The sequence below is a fragment of the Charadrius vociferus genome, unplaced genomic scaffold (genome assembly GCF_000708025.1).
Source record: "Charadrius vociferus isolate BGI_N301 unplaced genomic scaffold, ASM70802v2 scaffold111, whole genome shotgun sequence".
NCBI classification, from domain to species: Eukaryota; Metazoa; Chordata; class Aves; order Charadriiformes; family Charadriidae; genus Charadrius; species Charadrius vociferus.
The window spans coordinates 4480517-4504672 of record NW_009647046.1 but is presented as its reverse complement, the minus strand read 5'-3'; the positions used below and the strand labels follow the sequence as shown (position 1 = coordinate 4504672).

The following is a 24156-nucleotide window of genomic DNA, read 5'->3' as shown; positions in this document are numbered from 1 at the left end:
GGGCAGGGCAGGGTAGGGCCGGGCCGCGCCGCGCCCCGCCGGCCCTCGGAGCGCCCACCGCCGCCTGGGCCTGTGTGAGGGGAGCGGGGGGCGGGAGAGCCCAGCGCTGCCGGGCTGCTCGCTGAGGGGAGAGGGGCGAGGGCGGCCTCCCACGGAGCGGCCGTGGGGGGGTCCCGGGAGCCCACACGGGCACCGGGGTGGATGAAAGCGTACGCGCGAAGCAGGAGTTGGCTGCAGCTGCCTCTGCCCTCGGCACAGTCATCTCGTACAAACCCTCTGTTGTACAGCCAAAGAGCTGTCGCTTCAAATAACCCACTTGTTGCATTTATTGTTAATATTGTACCACGTCCTATGGTCTTGCTTTGTTCTGCAAATGAGAAGTTTTTAGCCCAAACAGGGGAGCCTGACGTATGTCTGTATTTTCCCCCTCATTTCAGTGAAGAACTTGGAAACCGGCAGAAGCACTCCAGGAGTAAAGATGTTTTTTGACCGTGAAATACTCAACGGTGAGGCTTTTGTCACTGCATTTTGGGGCACAGGGGACACGCCCACTCTTAGTTCAGCATTTAAAATCCATTTTTTGGTCACTGCTGAATTCTTCAGTTGCACATCTTTCTTCTAAAATCAGTAGAATGTTATATAAATTACACAACTTTAATTCCCTAATTATCTATCAATGAAATAATAATAGTTCCCCACTTTGCAAAGGTCTTGTGCCTGTACTGCATTAAAGCATATTAGTTAAATGAAGAGTGAAGTCCAATAAGACCACTAATGAAAGTAACAGCTATGAAGCTGTTCACCTACACCTACTGTAGGTGATCCTGCTCTGTCAGGGGGGTTGGTCTAGATGATCTCCAGAGGTCCCTTCCAACGCTGACCATTTTGTGAAGGTAATCAGTTGAGGTAAGCATGACCCCTGTTTATGTCTAGAAGACAAGTTACATTAAATGTGTGTGTTCTTATATGTGCAAGACTTTCACTAGTGGGCTCTGCTGGGACATGAAGTTGCTTAAAGTTCTGGTTAACTTGGTTTTGCTTTTACTGGCACAGACAAATATACCTCTATTAAATGGTCTGTTTATCTGAGCCTCTTTCCATGATTCACTAGTGATAAGAATATGGGATTATTTAAGAAAAACATTTCTAGTGTCTAAAGGTCCTGTGCATTTCTGTTGGCATCTGCTTTGCATTGGGAACAAGGAGTGAAGTGCTGAGGGGGAAATGGCTAGAAGGCAGCTGTTGGACTCACCAAGTGATTGACTGACTCCATTCTGCCTTTTTTCCTTGTACCTGGTTTATTGTATGTGTAATAGTCTGTAAAGTAATTAGTTGTAGTTCAATACTGACTTTAGTTTTGGTGGGATGCTAAGCCATTAGTCTTTTTTAAATTCTGAAGTTCTGAAATACACCTCGTGTAGGCTACTGATGTAAGTTATTTTATGTAGCCTTGTACATCAGAGTGAATTTAAAACTATTTAAACAACACTTTGAATTCAGTTTCTTTTTTTACATGTATGGCAATGTCCTGTGATGGTTAGTATGGGTTATGGTTCTCCTTTTTGGGATATAACAAATGTCAAAAAGTTGCTGTCAGCACTAGAGTATAAATTGTTTGTTTCTATTGCAGTGGAATTGCTGGATGAACCAGACTCAGGGAAGGGAACAGCAATGCTCTCTGAGTACGTTGAAATGTTTCTTTTCTTTCGTGGTAGGAGAAAAGGGGTGGGATGCACTTGCTACGGGGGGCCACCACTTACATTTGGTATAATACTGATGTTCAGACTCAGCTGTGCCAAGTTTGTATTTTTCTGCTCTAAAGAAGTGAACAAGGTGGTGAGTTGAAGGCTTCCACTGTGTAAAAGGTTCTTTCAAGCTATTGCTTACAATTTCTCTCTCTTGCTTTTTTCTTTTTTTCTTTGGTTTTTTCTTCCTACTAGTGTTCCTAGATAGAAGAATTTGCTTGGTTTGTTTCCTTGTCAACTTGTGGTTTCAGAGAGGATTTCCTGTGAGCATTTCTTGTCAAAAAAAAGAACAGTTCCAGGACAGTTACACAGGGAAGGCCAGGTTTATACAGATGCTCTCAGAACGTATATAAATGTGACTTTGGGAAGCTGGTAAAAATGTGTTTCAAACTCCTGAAGACCTGTGCTTCTAGATGGCTTTGCTTTGAGTCTTCTCACAAGACCACAGTTGAATAGTTTATTCTTCCTCTTAAGGGGAGTAGGAATGAAACGGTGTCTACTGAATAGTCCTTAAAATACAGTCAAAAAGCACACAGAATTGTGATTAGCAGCAGGCTTCCTGCTTGCTGCTGTCTTGTCCTCTTTCTCTCTGTTAAGTAAGCAGAGGTTCACACATACTTGAATGTGCTCCCCTCGGTAGCAGATTCCTGTGTTAATCATAGTTTCTTCAACTACGTCTACAGGCTAATCAGAAAGTTTTTATGTTTTACTCTACTGACATAGAGATGTACACGATTGGAGCTCTGTAATCATAATGAGATGTTTTTATATCAATATATGGAAATTTATACTAAGAAGTTGTATTTCCCAGTGAAGTATTCTTGACCTCAGACTGTCCTGTCATAGAAATTAAGCATCTTACATGTGACATCTGTCAAGTGAATGTTTGCTAACTCCCTTTTTTTGGTCCTGTCATGCCACCATTTTATATCATTTAATAACTTCCATTTGATTACAGTAAAGTTTCAGTGGATGTAATTGTTTTACGTATTGTCAAACTTGTTAAATTGCCCTCCAATTACAGTAACTAACTAATGGATCAAATATTGTTGATTCAGTGTAAAGACTTACAGATATTTAAATTGTGTGGTTCTTGGGCTCCGGTCAGGTACTTCATTCTTTGTACTCTGAACTCTTTCTTCTCTTGAAACCATTACTCACCTTTGTAGTGAACATCTGTTCAGGTTCTGCTTTCACCTTTTACTTTCACAATAGATGTGAAATATTATCTGAAATAAAGACTCTTTTGTGTGAAATAAGCTTATTGTTGGGTAGCTTCAAGATCTTCTTTAAGAGCCGTGCACATTGGATCAGGAAGTTGCTTCACATGCAGCAGTTCATTGTCTGGACACAGGTAGATGGCATTGGATGACATAATTTTCTTTATTAAAATGTCCATGCTGGTGGAATGTGTTATGTTTTGACTTCTGTGCTACCTATAGTTGCCTTGCTCATGCAGGGGCACTTCAGCCGTTGAAGGGAACAAACAAGCAGACACAGGACCAGCAGATTGTGGCCCATGGAGTTCTCCTTGTGTTGCCCTAAAGAGCCAGCTCAGAGCCTCAAACAGCTTAAAATACTCCCTCTCAGGTAATGTGGGTACTAGTCAAGCAATGTAGTTAGTTTCTTTGTCAGACAACATCTTTCCCAGAGGCTGTGAACTCTTGGTATGCCTGTACCGGAACAGGATGTATTCTCAAAGAACATTGATCGCAGAAAGACAGGTACAGAGGTCGTTGCCTGCAGACATGCTGTTTGCCTGCAGATAGGTTCACAACATCAGAAGGAAGCTCATCTGCTTTCCAGAATGTTTGTCCTGTAGCTCTCATCAACTGTAGAAGTGGCTGAGCAGCACAGCTGATCTTCTGGAGAAATCAAAGTGCTTCAGCCAAGTGAGCGTTCCTCTCTGGTGATTGTTTTAATCTCGTACTTGTTCCTGAAATGTATGTGGCATGACGGATAACTCAAAGCTCAATAAAGGCTATTGCCCTTTGGTTCTGTGCTGGCTGTCACGTGCTTGCATTGATTTGGTTGTGTGGTTCCTGCTGTATACACGTACACAGGTAGGGATCCAAAATGGGATTAGCTCATTTTGTTCTCGTAGAGCCATGACAAGAGTGCAAGACCCATGTAGGCTAAAGAAGGGTGTGCTGCATTTACCTGGGTAGCAGGGGAGAAAATGAGCAAGCGTTGATGTCATCTGGGAGAGCCTTAAACATCTGTTCTTAGGGTCTTTGAATTGACTATTATTTTAGAGTTTAGAAGATTGTCCTTGTGTTGTCATGGATGCGTGTTATTAATATTTGCATCTTACCTAAAGAGAAGGGAGGATCTTTAAGAGAACCTTTCTTTATGTGTTCATTAGACATTGTTAAGCAGGTGTTAAAAAGTATTAAATTCTGGCTTAAATTCTCTTTGCCCCCTCGATCCCTTAGCTGTCTGTGCTCTGTGGTGGGTTAGTTTTGTCTTTGTTACAATCCTTTTCCTTCCCTGGACAAGCCTGGGAATTAGGATGGTTTTGTTTTTTTTTTTAATGGATGTAGTTTGTAAAATGGAAACCTTTTTGTTTCCTTTAAGCATTATAATGACAAAAAGTAACGCCTCAACTCACTTATAAACAGCCAGGTTTCCTGTCAAAACCCAGAATTTTGGCTCATGCTCTAGACTGTACACATCTGAATCAGATAGTTCCATAATTTGTTTGGGTGTGTTCAGGAAGCAGAGAGGGAAGAAACGTACAGCTAAACTAGAAAATAGGGTGATTACACGACCGATATACATACCTTGTGCAAAGTTTATTCAAGTAAATGAAGTGTCTAATGATTATTTTTTATTTCCTTTTAGAAAAGAAGGAAGAAGAGAATGTGGAGTACACAGTTGTTGATTGTTTCCAGCAGAAATTTGGCCCAGCTGTAAGTATTAACGAAAGCTCTTATGCAGCGTATATGACTTCTAAGCCTGTTCCGTCCTAATTGTCAGTAGATCCATTAGGTGGCAGGATTGTGCGCACTGCTTTGTCAAGTCTTAGACAGGGAATGGCTTTTGCAACTGTAGTGAAATTTGAGTAATAGGTGGTAACTGGCTTCTTTAAGTCAAGTAGAAATGGTATCTCTGGTGGCATCGAAGTATATTAGAAGTGTGCATACGCGCAGGGGAAAGAGTGCAGTGCATGTGAGTTTGCGGTGGGTGGATGTGAATCTGCATCAGTGTGTGTTGGTTGCTGTTTTCAAACTCTATCCCCAGTAACTGAGGTGAGGGTTAGCATTACTATTTAATGAACAATCATTTTGTTTAGGAAGGGAACAACATGAGGATTTGCTGGCATTTGGAGAGGGAGTTAATTGTGGTGGTTTAGTAGGTGTTTGGAACTCCAGACATGCCTGGACCTTTTTCTTTTAAATCATGTGTAATACCATAATCAGACTTGGTACAAAGGCTTTGTTTCAGAACTTGGAGCCAATGATAGAGTTATTATTAACTCGAGTAGCATTTTTTAGATCCTGAATTAGACCAGCAATATTATAAGTCCTCCATGCCCTTTTGTCTGGCAGTAAGATCAGTTGGGATTTGGGCTCGTATTACAGTAAATTTGTTGCACATACAGAGGAAAAAAATCTCTTCCCTACAGGAAGAGATTAACTTGCTTTCAGAGGAATCTTGACTGTTGCTTCAAAAAGAATCTGGCTTTTTGATTTATGTTTATGCCTTCTACTCTTGTGTTACATGTGTAGTACAGGTTGCTTTATCTTAATTGTCTGAAAACTTTTCGTGTGTGTGTGTAACAGGTTTTTCTTTTATACCTTAGAAAATGAGTTCTCCTTTTTATCTGAAAGGAAGACCTTCTTTATGTGATCTTAAGGAAATTCCTAAAATCTCTTCAGGAGAATTTCTTGTGAGGAGATCAGGGGAGTCTATATTCTTTAGTTATCCCTAATCTCTAAGTCTATCATTGATGTTTCTAGTTGTCGAATTTCCAGCTGTCTATCTGTAACTGGGCTGATACTGTGTCTGTTTTATCTCGAATCACTGTATATCTGAGATTCGTTATGGTTTTGATCTGTATTTACCTTTTTAAATATGAATCATGACCAGAAAAATTAGTTTTCTATTTGTCCATCTGCCTCTCATTCTCTGGCACTATTTATTTTATCCCTATTTTTTTCATAAGGTGCTGCACCTGAAACAGCAGTGTGTTGTCAGTATAGCAGGAGAAGGTGTTAATTTGTGTCGTCATGGAAAACTCTCATGGCTTGAGGTAAGAGACAGGTATTTCCCAAAATGTGCCATTAAACAGAGGCATAACTGAGAAACATTTGGAGATTAGCCTGTGTTTAAGACTTACTTGCGTAACGGTTTTGGTAAGGGATATGATGTTCAAGGCAGGACAGGTATTTCATAAAGGACCTGTTACGGAAAGAATTATGCCATTATAAGGCAATATAATAATTAGTTAACTTGTATGTAATATATACATTTGTATATAATAATGTAACATATTTGGTTTGTCATCTTTATATACTTGTATACAGGTAGAGGTATTACACTAGTACAGCTGTTACCTGTTGAAAGACTGCAAGACCTAAACACAATGTCAGTATAATTGAAGGAGTGAAATTCATCCAAAGATAATACAGTATCTTAATTAGCTGTGATATTATCAACATCTGAAAAGGAAGGAACAGAAAGGAGAATAGCTTAATATGTTAGTTCAAAATAATCTTAGTTTATTTTTAAATACGTTTAAAAGTGAGCATGTTTATCCAAAGCAAAAACTTGTATGGGAGTTCATGCATCAAACTTAACTCCTTTATGCAGAAGTAACCGTTCACAAGATGTTTGCTTTGGTGTAGCTAAATTGCTTTCAAATAACAGCTTTTGTTAAACCTTTATGAATTTGAACATAGGCAAAACCTAAATTTTATATCCTGTTTGAAATGCTAGGATGGAAAATTATGTCCTTTATGTCTTTGGTAGTGGTCTTTGACACAGAAAGGAATGTCATGGGCAAAAGATTTTTTTTTTTGGAAGTGGTTCTTCAAAAATGTCACCATAATAGGAGTAGGAATTTATTTTAAGTACTGTGCACAGGGTTTGCTCTTGATATGCCCTAAGATGCTGTATTTAACTGTGTATAGTAGACTACTAGATCATTCTTTCTAATTGTTGTGAGAGTCTCTGAGCATCTCTGAAAAAAATAAGACGTGTTTATGAATTTGCATTAAGGAAACTAAGCCCACTCTCCCCAACAGAAGCCTGTACATAGATTATGGTTTTTGGGCAACAATGCACGTTCTCCTGCTGTCAAATCCTTTGCTCTTCTGTCCCTCACTCATTTTCTCCGCAACTGAATTTATTGTAGATAGCAACAAAGAGCCGTATTTTTCTATTTGATATCTTCCTTCTGGGACCTCAGGCTTTCAAAAATGGATTACAAATGGTGCTGGAAGATAAAAACATCGTGAAGGTAAGGGTACAGCGTGTGTGAGGACATTTGTGGTGGCAGAGGTCATGCATGTACATAATGAACTAGTTGCACCAAAAAAGTCACAGTTGGACACAAGTTTGTCTGACAGCTCTTTCTTGCTTCAGGTCATGCATGACTGCCGCTGGATCTCAGACTGCCTCTTTCACCAGTACGGTGTCATTCTCTTCAATGTCTTTGATACACAGGTACCCTTCAAATATTCTGGTTGGGAGCAAAAGTTTCAAGAAGAGAAACTTCGGCCTTGTTCAGGGCGTTCTCCCAGAGAAGGTTTAACATTACTAGAATGTGACAGTTGCTGACCCATGTAAATGTAGCATTCTAGCTAAAAAGAACCAGCAGACAAGGCTGATAATGTTATTTAGAGTCTTGTGTGGACCCATTTTAAAAGGTAGCTAATATGTAATATGAACATCAAGTTCAGTGTGTTTTTTTTAAGATGTATTAACTGGTCTTGTTCAAACTTGGCACCATCTGAGGCTACTGTGTCTTAAACAGGAGCCAGGTCAGCTTGTGCTTTATGTTCTTTGTTATTATTTCAGACAGATTCAGGCTACAGGTATTCAGCACTAGGAAGCACCTGCTAATAAAAGCAGTGATGGATGTGAGAGAACATCCAGCCGGGTTACCAGGTTGCTGGTGCTGGCCCTGGTAGTTGTGGTAATTAATGATAGTGCAACTAACAGGAGAACTAGAGCCTTTCAAGGGAGAAGAAAATAATGTCTATGAGCTTTCATAATGGGCATGGATATGTTTGCATAGTTATGTATGGCTTGTCTTTGCCCATATACTGACTTTTCATGTTATGGATATGGCTACCTATAGTAACTCTTCAAAGCCCTAATGTGGACTACGTAGTAAGCTTTATACAGCAGAGGTTTCTCTCAGTCACTTTCTGATTTTAGTTTGGCCTTTTGCCCCTAAAAATTACATCATTCCGTTACAGGTCAAATATCAATGTCAGTGTTAAGTCTTGACTGTGTGAAAAAGGTAGGGGTGAAAATTCCCACCAGTGCTCCCAAATGTACTGGCTAGAACATGTAACTGATACAGTGGAAATAACTAACCAACACTATCCACCCTTGTGTCTGAGGTACACGGAATTGCACTCATTGTTCTGTTGTCTTGGTATGAGCAGACGTGCATGCTTTTCTTGCACTGATAGATCTCTGGGGTTAGATTCAATTACTCTGATTTGTTGGCCTGAATCCTACTTTAATGTAAGTAAGCTGGCGAAGTAGTCAGGTTTTGGCTACCTTGCAGTGTACCTGATATTGTGGAATTAAGCTGTCTTGTCTTCTACTGTGTACTACTGGAGCAAATAACTGGGAGATATCTCTGAGCAAACTCTCATAGATGCTTTTTTGAAGCACTTCTTAGAGACAACTTCCCAAGGTTGTTAACATTGGAACAGGCTGTGTGCACAGGTGACACTAAAAAACACAGCAATGAAATGAAGAACTCTGGTTTAGACAGGATCCTGCCTGCATAATTTGAAAAGTATTATTTATCACCGATTTTAACACAACAGGTAGAGGATGGCAGTGAAAGGCTTCTGATGTTCACTCGTTGTCTTCCCCATTGATGTTCTTACAGTATTTAAGCATCACCTTTTGAAGTAACTTCTCATGATAATGTCTGTGGAAGTTTGATACTGCTATTTCACATCTGACTGCCTTGGGGTGGGGGGCTATAGCAGCCTACAAAGGTGCACAGTGAGCAGGCAGCTGGCTGTTGTCAGTGCTTACATTCCTAATTTTGCCTTCTGGGACACTTCCACTCTGCATCATGAGGCTAGAGCATTCTCATGCTCTGAAATCCCTGCCTATAGTAAAATGTTGTTGGTTGCATATCTGTGTACTACCAAAAGAAATAGTACAATTCTTCCCAGAGGCGTGTGCTGAAAGAATAAAGAAAACTTGACAGGTTGAGGATTTCCATAGGACAGAGGTCCATGCAAAGTTTAATCATAAAATGTACAAGTGCAGAAATCACTGTTGCTGTCTGGTTCCACAGATCAATGCACATACACTACTCTTGAGCATGCCATAGCTTTTCTTCCCTTGAATTCAAGTCATTAGCATGCGATGACTTTGGGCAAAGATTTTCACAGTGAAAGCTAAACCATTGTTTTCATTGTTGGCAAGTTTATTCTATAACCTTGTTCATTCCGGGTAGACTTTTTATGAATATTGATTGCAAGGATTCTTTCATTTTTGTTTAAATATTTAGGTCTTTTCTCTCCTTGTTTGGAAAGCACTGAAATTCTTTACTAGAAACTCTCTCACTAACCTTCTAGAGGAATGGAATGTATTTCTGTAGATTTGAACATGATCTTTGTCTTGACTTTGAGTAAAACTGATTGCTTGAGAAGATCATTCCTGAGCTGGTTCTTCATCTGTGTTTGGCCCCTGAGAGTGAAAAGCCGGAGAAGGTTTTAGTGGTCAGAAGTACAATACAAAGTTCTGTTCAGTAATGAGTGATGGAAAATTCCTCTTTATCTGGTGATTTGTGCTTATAGTCCAGTGAAGGTCAGCTTCACCTGGGTCTTCTCCGTTTTCTTCTCTTCAGTGAACTCATCAGTTTGAATTGGTGCAGTTCCTTTCTCCAGGTATGTTTCTTGCCACTTCTCAGCTGGTGGTTGTAGACTTTGAACTGCAGCAGTGTACTCAGCCTAGCAGAAATATAAGCAGCCCTAGCGGGATCTTTCTGTCCTACTGCAGAGCATAGGAGGTCTGACATAATTTCTTTCCTTAGTCCAAGATTGCTTGTTCCATGTGTGGTACTCTAATGTTTTTGCATTTTCTTCATAATACCTTCATATGATCTTTTATTCCTTGGGAATTCGGTAAATGGATTGGCTTAGCACTTTCTTCTGGTAGGCTTGGCAAATACATGGCTTCTCTCCCAGAGAAGGCAGCAGTTAGCTATTTTCCTGACGCCTTAGAGGCAGCTTTAGTTGTTAATAAACCATACCACTACATGGATTGGTCTAGACAGCACATGGGCAGCGTGCGGTAGAACAGCTTGGACAGTGACTTCAGCTGTAACCCTTGCAGTAAAACTGTGCTGGCCTGTAAGCTCATGGTTTTGTTGGTAGGACTGTGGATGCTTGTGTTGAGAGTGGCTCGAGATTTCTTGGGAGAGACTAGTAGGGAGAAAAGGGCTATGAGAGGTCAGTGGGGATTTTGGGGGACCATAGTGGCGATCTGGGCTTCTGAGTAGCAAGGAAGTCTGGAGGGTAGGTTGTTCTAATGACAGATAGCTCAGTCTCAGATTATGAGTGTGGGTGCAGGCTTTTTATTTTTTCCTCTCCATTCCCCTGGTGAGTGGACTCTCTTCCAGGCTTCCCTTTTCCATTGTCACCTCTCTGCACCTGTTGCAATAGTCCCACTCATCTTTGTGTTCCTTGGTTAGGGACAAGTCAGGGGTGTTCCTGCTCTTACTGCAGAAGGGTAAAAGGGATGAAACCAGGATGCAGAACAAGCAAACACCATGCCCTGCAGGCACTGCTGGAGGCTGTTGTCTGCTTCCCTTCTGGCTCTGTATGCTGTCAAAGATGACTCTTACTGGCCAAATCAGGTTTTAGGCAAAAGGTTTTTGACAACTGACATATTCTTTCATGTTTTCTTTACATTGCGTCACTATTTCAGGTTTTAGGTAAAAGGCAAAATCGTAAGTATTCTGGGGAAGTATCACTGTATGTTACTCCCTCCTGATACTGCTCCTAACTACCTGCTGTCTGGAGACAAGTACAGAGCTAGAAGAAGCCTTGGGCTAATACAACATATACAAGTCATTCTTACAACTTAATTTACCCTTTTGTATAACTTAACAGCTTTAAGGAATTGGATTACTAGCTGTGCAACTGTATGCAGTTAAAATGAGGATTAATTTGTTTGCAGCATACTACTTTCCTTCTAATATGCATCCTCACTGTCAAACCTCTACATTCTTTGCCTTGGGTTAACAGACACTGGTCATGGCATATCGATCCCTTCCATCACAGGTTGCTGATGCTCTGCAGTTCTCAATGGCAACAGGCGGCTTCCTGCCACACCGTGTCTACACGTTACAGGAGTGTTTGATGCAGCACTTGAAGATACCTTCCAAATGGAATGCCATCATGGAGTGCAGGCAGCAGATGGCTTCGGTGAGTGATTCAGTGAGGCATCTTCTGAAGACTCAGTTGTGAGCTGTGCTTTGCCCATATTGAGATGTTTCTATCAGGTTTTTTTTAAGAGCATGGCACTATGCAGTGGTCAAATTGCTGTAGATAAGGACATTCTGTAACACTGACTTGGGAGACAGATGCAAGCTTTAGTTGGCATCAGTGCTTATGCTGGTATTTCCTAATAGCTTATTTGAAATCAAGGTTTTGAAGAACCACAAAGCTTGTACAATAGAAGATATATATAACTTGAGTAAAAAATGTTCTGGATATCTTGATATATTTGACTAATTCTGAAACCTAGTTACAACAGAACAAGTTGGTTAAAATGAATCCTGAGCCAAGTAGGGAAGGAGGAAAGTTTTACTGCCAGCACTATTAGAATGAAAAAATGAGAGTAGCGATTTTTTTCTTGCTTGTGCAATTCAGCAGCATTTGCCAAATCATTATTCTCTATTGTCCTTGTTTTGTTAGTCTTTCAGATGGGGACAAGCAAGGGAAAGCTTAGTGGGCCAGGAGCTCCTAAGATTTGAGAAACATAAGCTTAATAAATAGAATAGAATAGACAATTTCAGTTGGAAGGGACCTACAACAATCATCTAGTCCAACTGCCTGACCACTTCAGGGCTGACCAAGTTAAAGCCTGTTGTTAAGGGCATTGTCCAAATGCCTTTTAAATACTGACAGGCTTGGGACATTGACCGCCTCTCTAGGAAGCCCATCCCGGGGTTTGACCACTCTCTCAGTACAGAAATGCTTCCTAATGTCCTGTTTAAACCTCCCCTGGTGCAGCCTTGAACCATTCCCACGTGTCCTATCACTGGATACCAGGGAGAAGAGCTCAGCACCTCCCTCTCTGCTTCCGCTCCTCAGGAAGCTGTAAGAGAGCAATGAGGTCCCCCCTCAGCCTCCTTTTCTCCAAACCAGACAAGCCCGAAGTCCATAGCCACTCCTCATAGGACATTCCTTCCAGCCCTTCCACCAGCTTTGTTGCCCTCCTCTGGATGCATTCGAGGACCTTCATGTCCTTCTTAAATTGCGGGGCCCAGAACTGCACACAGTGTTCAAGGCGAGGCTGCACCAATGCTGAATACAGCAGGATAACCACCCCTCTCCACCAGCTGATTATACTGTGTTGATGTGCCCCAGGATGCGATTTGCCCTCTTGGCTGCCAGGGCACACTGCTGACTCGTATTGAGCCTGTTGTTGACCAGCACCCCCAGATCCCTTGCTGCAGGGCTGCTCTCCAGCCACTTCTCTCCCAGTTTATACTTGTGCCTGGTGTGGAATCTGGTCTTGTTAAATTTCATCCCATTAATCATAGCCCAATGTTCCAGTATATCTAGATCCCTCTGCAAGGCCTCGTGTCCCTCGAGAGCGTCAACAGCACCTGCCAGTTTGGTATCATCTGCAAACTTGCTAATGGTGCATTCAAGTCCTGCAGCCAGATCCTTGATAAATACATTGAACAGAACTGGCCCTAGAATCGAATCCTGAGGAACACCACTGGTGACCAGTCACCAGTCAGATGTAGCCCCATTCAGTACAACCCTTTGAGCTCAGCCCTTCAGCCAGTTCTTGACCCAGTGCACCATGAACCCACTCATCCCACAGCTGAACAGCTCGTCCGGAAGGATGCTGTGAGGGACAGTATCAAAAGCCTTACTAAAACCCAGAAAAACTACATGCCCCACCTTCCCTTCATCCACTACATGGGTGACCATATCATAGAAGGATATCAAATTAGTTAAACAAATAGTATATAAATATGCTAGTGCCAGTTGTGGCATCTTTTTGCTGGGTTTTTAATCACATGACCCTGCTTTTTCTTGGGGGGAGACTTCTAAAGAAGCTATTAAATATGGGAAGTAAATGAGACCTCGCTATGTAGGCAGGATTTCTTTACTGAATAGGAACAATCTCTTTCCTACCAGAGCACTTTCTTCTCCCTTCATACTGGTCTTGTAACTTCCTGAGTAAATCTGAGTGGTTTTGCACTGCCTGTTCGGAGACTTAAAATCTTTCTCAAAAGCCTGGACTAAATGTTCTTTGATACTGCTATAATAGCTACTCAGTGAAACCTCTAATTTGAACGCAGCTTTATTTTGATATAAGTTTTGGAATTCTAATAGTATCACTGAAAATTTCAATTTAGAGAGTTCTGTATTGCAAATCTAAGCCAAATGACAACATGGTTTACCAGACCAAGTCCTCTTATTGGTCCGAAGACTAAAAGTGGAAATATTGGTCTGAAGACTAAAAGTGGAAAATGACTGTGTAATGTGTATGTAGTAAATATACTAGTGCACGCCACTATGTAGTGGCAGTTTTGCTCAGGGTATCACAGTCATGCTGCTTAATGGGGGCTTATTTTCATGTTCTTCCAGTTGTGATGGCTGAAGATGTTACTATACCCAGCTGCTTCACCGGCTCCCGTGATGGGGAGGGTTTTTTCCCTGTAGATCTTGCAGCTCAGCTCTTAAAAATCCAACCTAGTTTCAGAGACGGGTGAGAGAGAACTTAGCATTAAATGCTGGAAGAGGTGCATGTTGGTTTTTGGTTTGTTTCCTTTTTTAAAGAAGCAAACCTTTTTTAAAGAAGCAATCCCTCCTCCGAACTCCCTCTTCTCTAACATCCACAGGCTTAGAAGCTGCATTTAGTAGCACTGAAAATAGAGTCAGCATCAGGAGATGTATGTTGTAAACTGCAGAAGAATGTGATGAAAAGCTTTGTTACAATTTCTGCTAGTTAAATAACTGTTTTCATTTGCATTGGGTTACACAGGAGAATCCTGACATATGGTTCTTGAGACCCTTTCCAGCTTCTCTGCTTAAAGCACTTGCTCTGAAGGCTATGTACCTTCTGCTGCTCCACTCATCTCTCATGGATAACTTGATGTCTGACCTAACGGCTGTAGTACATGATTATTTAAATGCTTATAGGACTAGATCTGGAGATCATCTTGGGAGCACAAAGGTAGGTACATCTTTGCTTGTTTCTCTGGGTAGTGATTTGATCTAAGGTTCTGATGGATAAACTCTGGAGGACCTAGCTACAGCAGCTTCCTTTTCTGCAACTCTGCACCCTACTTTATGCCACATACCTTCTTTCCTGTGTCCAGCAGCAGGAGTGATGGTGTCTGTATCTACCTAGCTGCATTCCACGTTAGTCCATTAGCACAAGTCCATCTCAAGTTAGTGCTGTGGATGGTGAGCTGCAGCTGTTAGGGCATGGACGCACGCACACGTGCCTTCTGTTCACTCTAATCTGAGACTGAGAACCTCTGGGCTCAATAGGGGCTGTGTATGTGCAAGGGCACGAAGGACAGGCAATTGAGAAGTGTTGCTACCTGGAGCTGCCAGAGTTGCTTTGTTTTTGTAAGAACATTTAGTCCCCAAATATTGTTCTATTTTTCTCCTATTCTGTCATCTTTACTGCTGAGCTGTTTTGCATATACTGGCTGTTTCTGAGAAATAATGTCTCCTGTTGGCCAAAGATTTTTATTTCTGTAAAAGCATCTCTGAGTTATCTTGTCTCCCTAATTTGTTCTCACCTGTGTTATCTCAAAAAAAAAAAAAAAATCAAGTTAAGTAACACTTTTCATCTTTGGTTACATAGAACCAGTAGTATTGCATGCCCAGATACCTTGGAGTGGTGCTTGTATGGTGGCAACTTCTGTAATTGCTTCTTAATTTTTAAAGTGGGGGGGAAATAAAATTTTTGGTTAAGGAGCTTGACTTCCTGCTCTAATGGAAAGAACAGGTCCCGCAAACCAAACAAGCAGTGGTATTGGTGTGGACTTTTTCTGTCTTCTCAATGAAGTACTCTTAGGAGGGCTTGCAATAACTATGTAAGTTATTGTAGTAATAACTATTGCTGGTATTAAATTTGGGTGAAAAGTGAATGGTCAAACATCCTCATTCACCACAACGACACTTAACTAACATGATTAAATCCTGGTACCATCTCATTTTTGCTGTTGTAAATGTCTTGAAATATTTATTAGGAGAAGAGAATGCAGGTCCATCTGATGGAAGAAATTTTCTTTCTCTTTGCCCTGGTTTAACAAAGCACTCAAGCACAGACCTGGATCCTTTGGGAGTTACTTAAGGACTCGGAGCAGTAAATCTCATTATTGAGGATTTAGGGGATTAGTTTAGATAACCACAAGAGGTCATAGTTGCTTCACAGATAGAAGAGAAGAGGTCGTATCTGAAAACCTTTTTTTGGCAGTTCTCCTTTAAAAAAAAGTTGTTCGTAGTTCATTGTAAAAAGGGGGCTTGACATCTGAATTTCCACTGTGAAATGCATGCAAAAGCAGACATGACACAAGGGGAAAGAACAGTCTGTTAAAGTGCATATAGTACAAATTCTGGTTTGCATTGGACTATCTGGTTGTAGAATTTTTTTTTCAAGTGGTACTCAGGTTGCTGAAGCCAACCCTTTTGTTAAATCCATTTATTCCATAAGATTAGCCAAGGAATTAATCTGATCTGATCATTTCAAGTGTCATTTTGAAGATCTATTTAATATGACATCTCATAATCATACTTCTTGCAGTTGCTTTAGAAATCTTCTAGTATGGATAGTAAATGTAACCATTTTCACCATCATTTCACTGTTAATCATTTTCTGTTGTTGCTATATCTTGCAAAATCACACAAATGAAAGTTTCTTCTACTTTATTTAAAATCTGTTTGCAAATACATATTTGAACTCGAGATAGGGAGTTTGGTTTAGTTAAAGCTGTTCTGTTACTTTAGTTTCTTCAATAAGTAAATAAAGTTAACTTTAAGGGAATCCTTTGCAAGTTGATGAGCTAATTCTGTTTTAAGAAGAAAAAGAAAAAAAAAAAAAAGGGAAAACAAAAAAAGCTTTGTGCAACTTCTAGGTTTTCTGGCTAAGTCTGTATTAACTCCCTGAATCAAAAAGCCTCTATTCAGATCTGATTCTCAGAATGAAGTAATAGTCAAGATACTTATGCCCCCCTGCCCCTTATTTATTCCAGTGCTTTGTCATGGATATTTGGAAGTTTATCCATCACTGAGGTCTGTGTTATGCCTTCTGTGCATTTTGTGGAGCTACAGTTGAAAGTTACCTGGAAGATGCTTTTACTGGACTATTTTACTTTTTACACTGACCGGTTACAATTTATACTTATGTTCCACCTTGGACCCTTGGTGAGCAGCAAGTCTGGTGCAATGAGCTTGACTTCATCTTGGAGCCGGACTCCAGTGTTGCTGTTGGGAGACTCTGTGCTTGATGACTGTGCTCTCCAGACATGATCTGGTGCAGTTCCAACACTACTTCAGCAGAAGTAATGGATCTCTGTGGATTCTGAAGTAAATACCCATGCCAGGGAAACATTTTGGAAACCTCAAATATGTTATCTGCTATGCTCTTTCCATGCTGGAGAACTGGAAGAGAGGCCTCTGTTGCTGAAGCAGGACTGCAGCAAAGCCAAAGACAATTAATGGTCCGGGGCCATAAAGATATCTTGCACTACTTCAGCTTCTAGATTGGAAGGTGGATGTAATTTCTGAGTGAACAGGGAGGATCTGTGGTACGTCAAGCCTTTACTTGAAAGTTGCTTTGCTTGAAAGCCACTAGGCAAGAGAGTCTCCAGGTTATCATGGCCTCTTTGATTTAAAGGCACTTGGGGAAGATGACCAGATCTGGAAACTGACTAACTTCTGTCACTTCCACTAAGGAAGCCTCTTCTGGGCCCTTCTCTGTTCTGTTTTAGTTCTTGGATTGTGCTCTCTGAACAGAACCACTAGGTCTTCAGCCTTTCGACAAAGGGAAAGTTAGTTATGTAGACGTGCCTTCTGTTGTGCCTCTGGACTACAAAGGTGTTTGAGTACGTCGTACCTGACTAGAGCAATGAACAGAACCATGCTTCCCTGGCCTGCTCTTGTTTCCTCTGATCTTATTGAGTGACATCATGTCACAGAGAAGAATGCTTTTTTTCCTTCTCCCATTCCCGCAAACTTACGACACTGCCATAGAAACTATGCTTGCAATACAAGTACACAGATACAGACACAGTTTCAATTATAAGACTTAATTAAAAATGAAGTACCAAAGCTGGATGGAATATGTAGCTACATTCCTTCCCATTTCCAGCTGTCACGTTGAATCTCAGCTCCTGGATCAGGATTTACAACATTGAACTTCAGCTTGGACTAGCATGGTGACATCCTCCTAATCTTTCCTGGCTCACTGCCACATCCAGAAGTTTGTAATTCCAAGTGCTTTTGTGGGTAATAACAGTATCAGGATATACTGTTTGGAAAAGATGCTTTGGCTTTCCAGTCTGAGGTTACCTGTGAATTGAATAATGCTGAGTAATGACCAGTAATGTTGAATAATAACCACTGGAGCAGTTACTTTCTCCTCTTGTCAAATCAGGGGGTTCAGTCTCTGGGAGAAGATCTGGGCCAGACCCTGTTTTTCCTCCTCTTGGAAACAGCAGCAAGGAAAAGTGACTATGCGTAATTACGGAGTGAGTAAAAGCCAAGCATGTTCACTTGCCGTTACGGATCACTGAATCCACTGAGAATTGAGGAAAAGCAAGTGTGAATAAGGCTGCTGAATGTAATTTTCACCACCCTTCCTTGGGCTCTGTATGCCCAGTCTCTGCAGTCAGTTTTCTGCAGGCATCTCTTGTTCCTCAGCGGGATCTTTCTGTACGCTCTAACAGGCCCCTATTAGTGGCAGAATAGAAGAATCACTTGCTGGCTAAATGCACAGCTCCTACTAGGGTCAGATCATCCTTGTGGCCTTCAACATGTTCAGGAGTGCTTGACTTCGGACTTGTGCATAATTGCATGTACCTGTGTCTGTCTGCCTTGTTTCTTGAACATGAATGACTGGTAGAGGTTTTGTTTTGTTCCACCTCATTTCAAAAGAAGCTTGTACTTTCCCTTTACGTAAGACAAGTTTTCATAAAGAATTTGATAGGAACAAAGTTCTAGGTTGTCAGAGGCCATGGGTAAGCGGGTAGAAATGGAGATTAATGACAATTTATTGCTGTGAAAGCAATAAACTGGTAAGAGCAGAGCAAGCCGCAGTTACATATTTTGTGCAAATAGTATGCTTGAGTGTTTGACTTGGGTGTCATAATTCTCATGAGCGATTGCAGCAGTCACTGGTGGTAGTCCTGGTTTCACCTGAGGTTTCAGCCATCTTTTCTTCCCCTTGATCCTTCAGATGTTTTGCTGGAAATTGCAAAGAAACAGAGTCTTTCTGGTCAGCCAGTGGGCAGCCGTGCCAGCAAGACTTTCACCTTGCTTCTGGACAGCCAAACACATTCTTTTGCCATTTAGTAGTTGTTTCAGCAGTAACAGAAGATGTAATGAAGAGCTGGCCTGTGAGCTGGCACACCAGGTGGGAGACATGCTGTCAGGGTGACAGGATGCTACTCCATGGATTAGAGCTTCCTTCAGAAACAGGTTCCAGAAACGATGGTTGTCACGGCTCCTAGCAGTCGCTAGCAGCAGTAAAGTATTGCTAGTGGTCCACAGCAGTCAAAAATGGTAATGCAACACCCTTATTGATGTAGTACTGGGAGAAGAGGATGAAGAGAAAAAAAAAAATAAAGGAAATTTAAAAAATAATTAAAAAAGGCAAATAAAAAGAAAGGCATCTCATTGATCCTGACAGTTTTGGAAATGTATGTTGATGCTTTCTATGGTTTCTTGTGCCATTACCTGCAAGTAGTAGTTGAGTAGTTGAGTCTTCTGAACAGTGGACACTCCCTCCTACGCAACTGACTCTTTACCCATAAACCAGGTGCAAAACAGTAACCTCTGATCCCTAGCACTTCATTATCAAAACCCTCAGCTTCCCTCTTCAGCGTCTTTCTCAAACTGATAGTCTTCCTTATTGCTGAGGGGGGAGAACTCAAACACAAACTTCCCACCCTGAAGGTCTCTGCAGTTTCCTGCGTTTTCAGCACAACGGTCTGCCAGGAGTAATTGTTGTTCTTGTGGATGGCAGACATCAAGTAAAATGGATTTCTGTGCCTCTGCAGCTCTGTCACTAGAAGGAGCTAGTAAAGGATCTAGATGCACTAGATTTCTACCTCTCCTTGTAGATTAATATTTTTTGTTGTTAGGCACTTGGAAATGCAGCTGCATTCTGATGTTTAGGACTTAGATTCAAAGAAGCAAACGCAGCCTGGGAATCCATCAGCGTAAAGAAGCAAATGTTCTCTTAGAAGTGCGGTGTTTTCTTGTTTAAGTGGTGACAGTTCACAAGCAGAGCTCTGGTACTGTAGGGGAGTTGCACACCCCTGTGCAGCGGAGTTTGATTTCTCAATGCACTTAAGGTAAAGCTGCAGTAGGTAAGGTGCAGTGCAGTATATAATACCAGATAACACGTTCATGACGTGGTGGCATAAATTCTGTTCTCTGTCTATAACTGCATGCCCGAGCCAGAAGTTTTCCTAATTGGCAGGTGAGTTGGCACTGCACACAGTGCATATTAATCATTATGAACATACAGCCTGAATTTTTGTGCAATTTGGCTTTTAAGTGGTTTAGAGTGTGGATTACCTCTTACTGTAGGATACTGTAGCAGTTAGGAAGCTGGATTAAATTATTCTGGTTAAACAGAATGGAAGGTACGATGTTTTCAAGTAAGTGGTTGCTTTTCTTTTTTTCTGTAATCCTGCCTGAATTCTTTAGCCTTCCTCCGGATCTGTGCAAACTTCTAGACGTGGGTTTTATGAGGCATGGCTTCCTTTTACGAAAGCCGTGGTAACTCTTTTCTGGTGCATCACATCTGTATAGGCATTCATTCTGTTCTTAGGATTTCTACCAGTTTGCTCCTACAGACATCTGCCTTACCAGCATGTTGCCTCCTGTATTTTTCCTAGGACCTTCTTTAAACATTTGCCATCTTTCAATTCCTGGGTATCAAGGCAGGTTTTAAGCAAGATACTATAGTTACTAGTTCAGCATTTTCCTCTTCCACTGTTCAGGAATTTTGGATGAAATCCACCTTGCTGTTTGTATTTCAAGTAGTGGTATTAAGTATGTATGGGACAATCTGAAACAGATTCTGGGTATGTAATGAATGTTCTTGGCATGGGAATCTCCACACTTTTTCTTGCTGAATATAGAAGAGAAAAAATGTTGTGCATTTTACCATGCTGCTTTTGTATTCTGATCATCACTTGGCCCTGCAGCATGATTGACGTGTTGTGCTCCTCTCATGTTTAAAGCAAATTTTTTATTAGTTTTGTTATATTTTTGTTAAATATTAGTGAAATTATTATGGCCTGCCTTTTTTTTTTTCCTGTAACTTCATCCTTACCATTTTCTTTACTTTGATGTGGCTTTGCTTTCCTGAAGGATGCTTACTTCATAGTCCCCATTCCCCTAACCTGTTGTCCTGCTGGTTTCCTTTCACTCTTTCTGTGATCTTTTGCTGTGAGGTAATGCTTATTCTATGCTTCTTGTATGTTGTCTTGAAGTTGTCTCCATGCTACCTGCTACGATTGAATTTGCTTGGCTGCCTCTTACGACTTTTTATCAAGCTTCCTTATTTGTGTAATTCCCCTTTCTACAGCTGAACACCACTGTGGATTTTGTTGTTGTTGCTCCTACAAAGACGGTGAGCACTGCAGTCCTCGTTAAGGAGCAGATCCTTGAATGTGACATGTTGAACAGTGTCCCGTGCACTGCTCAGGACCAAATCAAGGAGTGTGTCTCCTTTCATGTACTTCCTAAGCAGCTGTTTCTTTGATTTGTTAACTATGTTGGCTTTTTTCCCCATAAGGTTTGTTAGTTTGGGGTTTTTTTCACCCATAGGATAGACAGAATACCATGGTTTTAAATGAAAAGCCAGGAAAGCTGCCTCTGCAGTGGCTCCTACAAGCAAACATGAGCTGGTTATGCCTCTTTTGGGGGTTTACAACAACTTTATAGTGCAAAAGGTTTCTCAGGAGACATCTAAATCCCACATGTGAAGTATTACTTAATCTTGAAGATCTTTTATAGTAAAGGAGTAAACAATAAATGCAAGTCTAATATTTTTCCCTTTGGGTTGCCTTTAAAAGAAAAGGGGGAGTGGACGGACTCTTTTTCCCCTGAGGTATTGTTTGTGTAAGCAGGTGGTTGATACATGCCACCGATCTAATGAGATGATTGTACTGTTCCATTGGCTAATTACAGAGGGAGCTCTTATCTGGTACTAACAAAAGTAGAGCATGTGTGTGCATATGTATTGATTTGATTTCTTTTCTGTTTCTTTTTTTCTTTATCAGCCCACTTGCATGAAGCTGCCAGAGGAGTTGCGTCAGCTGGCAGACATCCAGAAGCTGCGAAGGGAGAAAGCGATAAAAGACTACAGAATGAATGAGGATGGTCTTTTGATCAGACCAGCCATGGAATTAAAAGAGAGAAATGATCCACAGAAGGATGGAAACTGCAGAGATGACAGGGATTGCTGTCCTGCAGATAAAGCCATGTCTCAGATTACATCCTCTTCTAATCAGGACGTACTTTGTCAAGAAAATCAACATCAAGTGGTAAATCTGTGGAAGAATCTTAAACCAACCTCAAGCTGGCTGTACGAATCTAATTTCTGATACAGGTGACTTGATGAGCTTAGACTGGATCCAAGTGAAAAAAAAGGGGCTATTTCCCATGCAGAAGTGTCAAACAAAAGCTCCTTTCTTTACAATGACAGGTAAACCCATTGTGGAATGGAAATAATGATGGTCTTTCTTTCGAAGGAAATTCCTTCTGTGTCTTACTGTTCTTCTTAAGGTCTATTTTTGAGATCCCTTTCTTTCAAGAGCTGTTTTTGCTTTTAAAATGAGTGACTTATTTCTTACATTGTTGTCAGACCAATGTCTTAAATTGTATCGGTTCTTTTGTTACCTGCTGCAAGTATGTAAAACTCTCATCCAATCCAGATATGTAAACAGGGGAGCTTACAAGATGCCTGCTCATTGAGATTAGAAAGGGTTTGCTTGGAAAAATTAGGAAAAAAAAAAAAAAAACCAACCACCTTCTGGGCAACCCATGTGGGCTTGGTTTATATACAGATAAGTCTCTTGGCATAGCTATACAAGTCTTTCATAGAAGAGTGGAAAAGATCACACTCCAATGAACCACTATGCTGGCAAAAACAGCAGAGAGGTGTACAAATGAAAAGGATTTTTCTGCCAAGCCAGAGTTATTTTAGGCTGAGGAAAGAAGCTCCTGCTGAAAGCTGCATTCCACCATCGTTTGTCAACACTGCTGTGTCACAGTTTTGTAGGTAAGGCTGTAACAGGGATGTGGTGTGTAGACAAGTGTGTATAAAGGGGGGCGGGGAAGCAGTTAAATTAGTTTAAAAAGATGTATAGCATTCCCACCCAAGCAAAATAAGATATAAAGGCAAAAGCAGTTTGTTTGCAGTATACTTGCTGTGGATGGTGTACCCTAAAAGTAGAGCTCCTCCAACTGATAGTACCAGTCCATCGCACAACCAAATTAATGCAGGCTATGCCTGGGTCTTGGAATAGGTTTTTTGGCATATCACTATGGCATATCCCCAAGTGGTATATCCCCACTTGCAAGCACAGGGCTGTTGAAAATTCTTTGAAATTCTGGATTTATACACATGTATGCATTTAAATACATAAAAAATACGGCATGTTTTGCCATTCTAATGCTTCAGGCAGGGTGGAGGAACACCTTATTCAAGTATAAGGAAGGTTTTGTTCTCAGGGTTCTGGCTGTGAGTATTGGTGAACACTGATGAACAATGTGAAGTAGGGAAGAATGGGAGAGGTAACCATCACTGTCCCAGGCAGACTGCAGTCTAGCAACAATCCGGGCGTCGGGCTGCAACTTGCACCAGGTTGCGAAGGACATGATGTCTGCATTCAAATACATACCAATACCTGTTGGAGCTGTTTTTCTTCAGATGTAAATTGGTGTGACTAGCTGCTTAGGCTGTACCCCTGTGCATATCTTTTAAATATTGTTAGGGGAAATGTGTGTTGTTTTTTGGCGGTTTTGTTTGGGGTGGTGGGGTTTTTTTACATGTGTTGGTTTTTGGTGGTTTTGTTTGGGGTGTTTTTGGGGTTTTTTTTCTCTGCTTCTCGACAGAGAGGACTAGACCAGCAGCATTTAAAGAGGTCTTTTCTTTGAAACTATAGACTGAACTTGCTCACTTCTGGGAGCAGCAGAAAAACTTCCAAGGTTTGTTCTGCGTCAGTATATTTTCTGAATTTTTTTTTTAAGCCCTTAACACTATTCTGTTATCAAACTGTATAGTTCCTTTGGTTCAGTTCACTTCAGAAAAATAAACCAGGTTTGAAACAAGTTTGTCGTACATCTTTTGATTTGGAAATTGAGCCTGAGTTTAACATGATCTGCCAGGAGATGCTGGCGGTGGACTGGGCCCCTGTCCATCGCTGGAGCTGATGTCACTCAGCAAGAGCACAATTCTTCCCATTAGTGACGGGTCATCACAAATCAGTGAGGTACAATGTAGCACATTCGGCCTCTCCTGAACCAGAGACAGCCCAAGAGCTCTTACGTTTTATTTCAACGACTGAAATCCAGTTCTCTTAAGGAGGGAGAGAGATAAAATGGCTGTACGACAATGCAAGGAGGGAGGGAAGAGGAAGTAGCACGTGAAGGCATCGAGTCTGCGATGTGGAAGAGTGGTTGAGTGTCTCAGTGCAGGATACAAACTGGTTGTCCCTGTTCCAGCGCGGTCTGTGCCTCAGGGGTACCCTCAGTCGCGGGGG

At 41.2% G+C, this 24156-nt stretch overlaps 1 protein-coding gene across 1 annotated transcript in view; it reads left to right on the top strand.

The window, feature by feature from the left end:
* The window catches only part of EXD1 (exonuclease 3'-5' domain containing 1), a 24086-nt gene extending 2090 nt beyond the window's left edge, over nucleotides 1-21996 (top strand). The window contains exons 2-10 of the mRNA XM_009895720.1: nucleotides 438-506; nucleotides 1631-1711; nucleotides 4590-4657; nucleotides 5914-6000; nucleotides 7105-7209; nucleotides 7335-7415; nucleotides 11237-11380; nucleotides 14184-14375; nucleotides 21673-21996. Of these exons, the coding sequence (XP_009894022.1) occupies nucleotides 438-506; nucleotides 1631-1711; nucleotides 4590-4657; nucleotides 5914-6000; nucleotides 7105-7209; nucleotides 7335-7415; nucleotides 11237-11380; nucleotides 14184-14375; nucleotides 21673-21996 (1151 nt within the window). The remainder of the gene's footprint in view (nucleotides 1-437; nucleotides 507-1630; nucleotides 1712-4589; nucleotides 4658-5913; nucleotides 6001-7104; nucleotides 7210-7334; nucleotides 7416-11236; nucleotides 11381-14183; nucleotides 14376-21672) is intronic.
* The last annotated feature ends 2160 nt before the right edge of the window (nucleotides 21997-24156 follow it).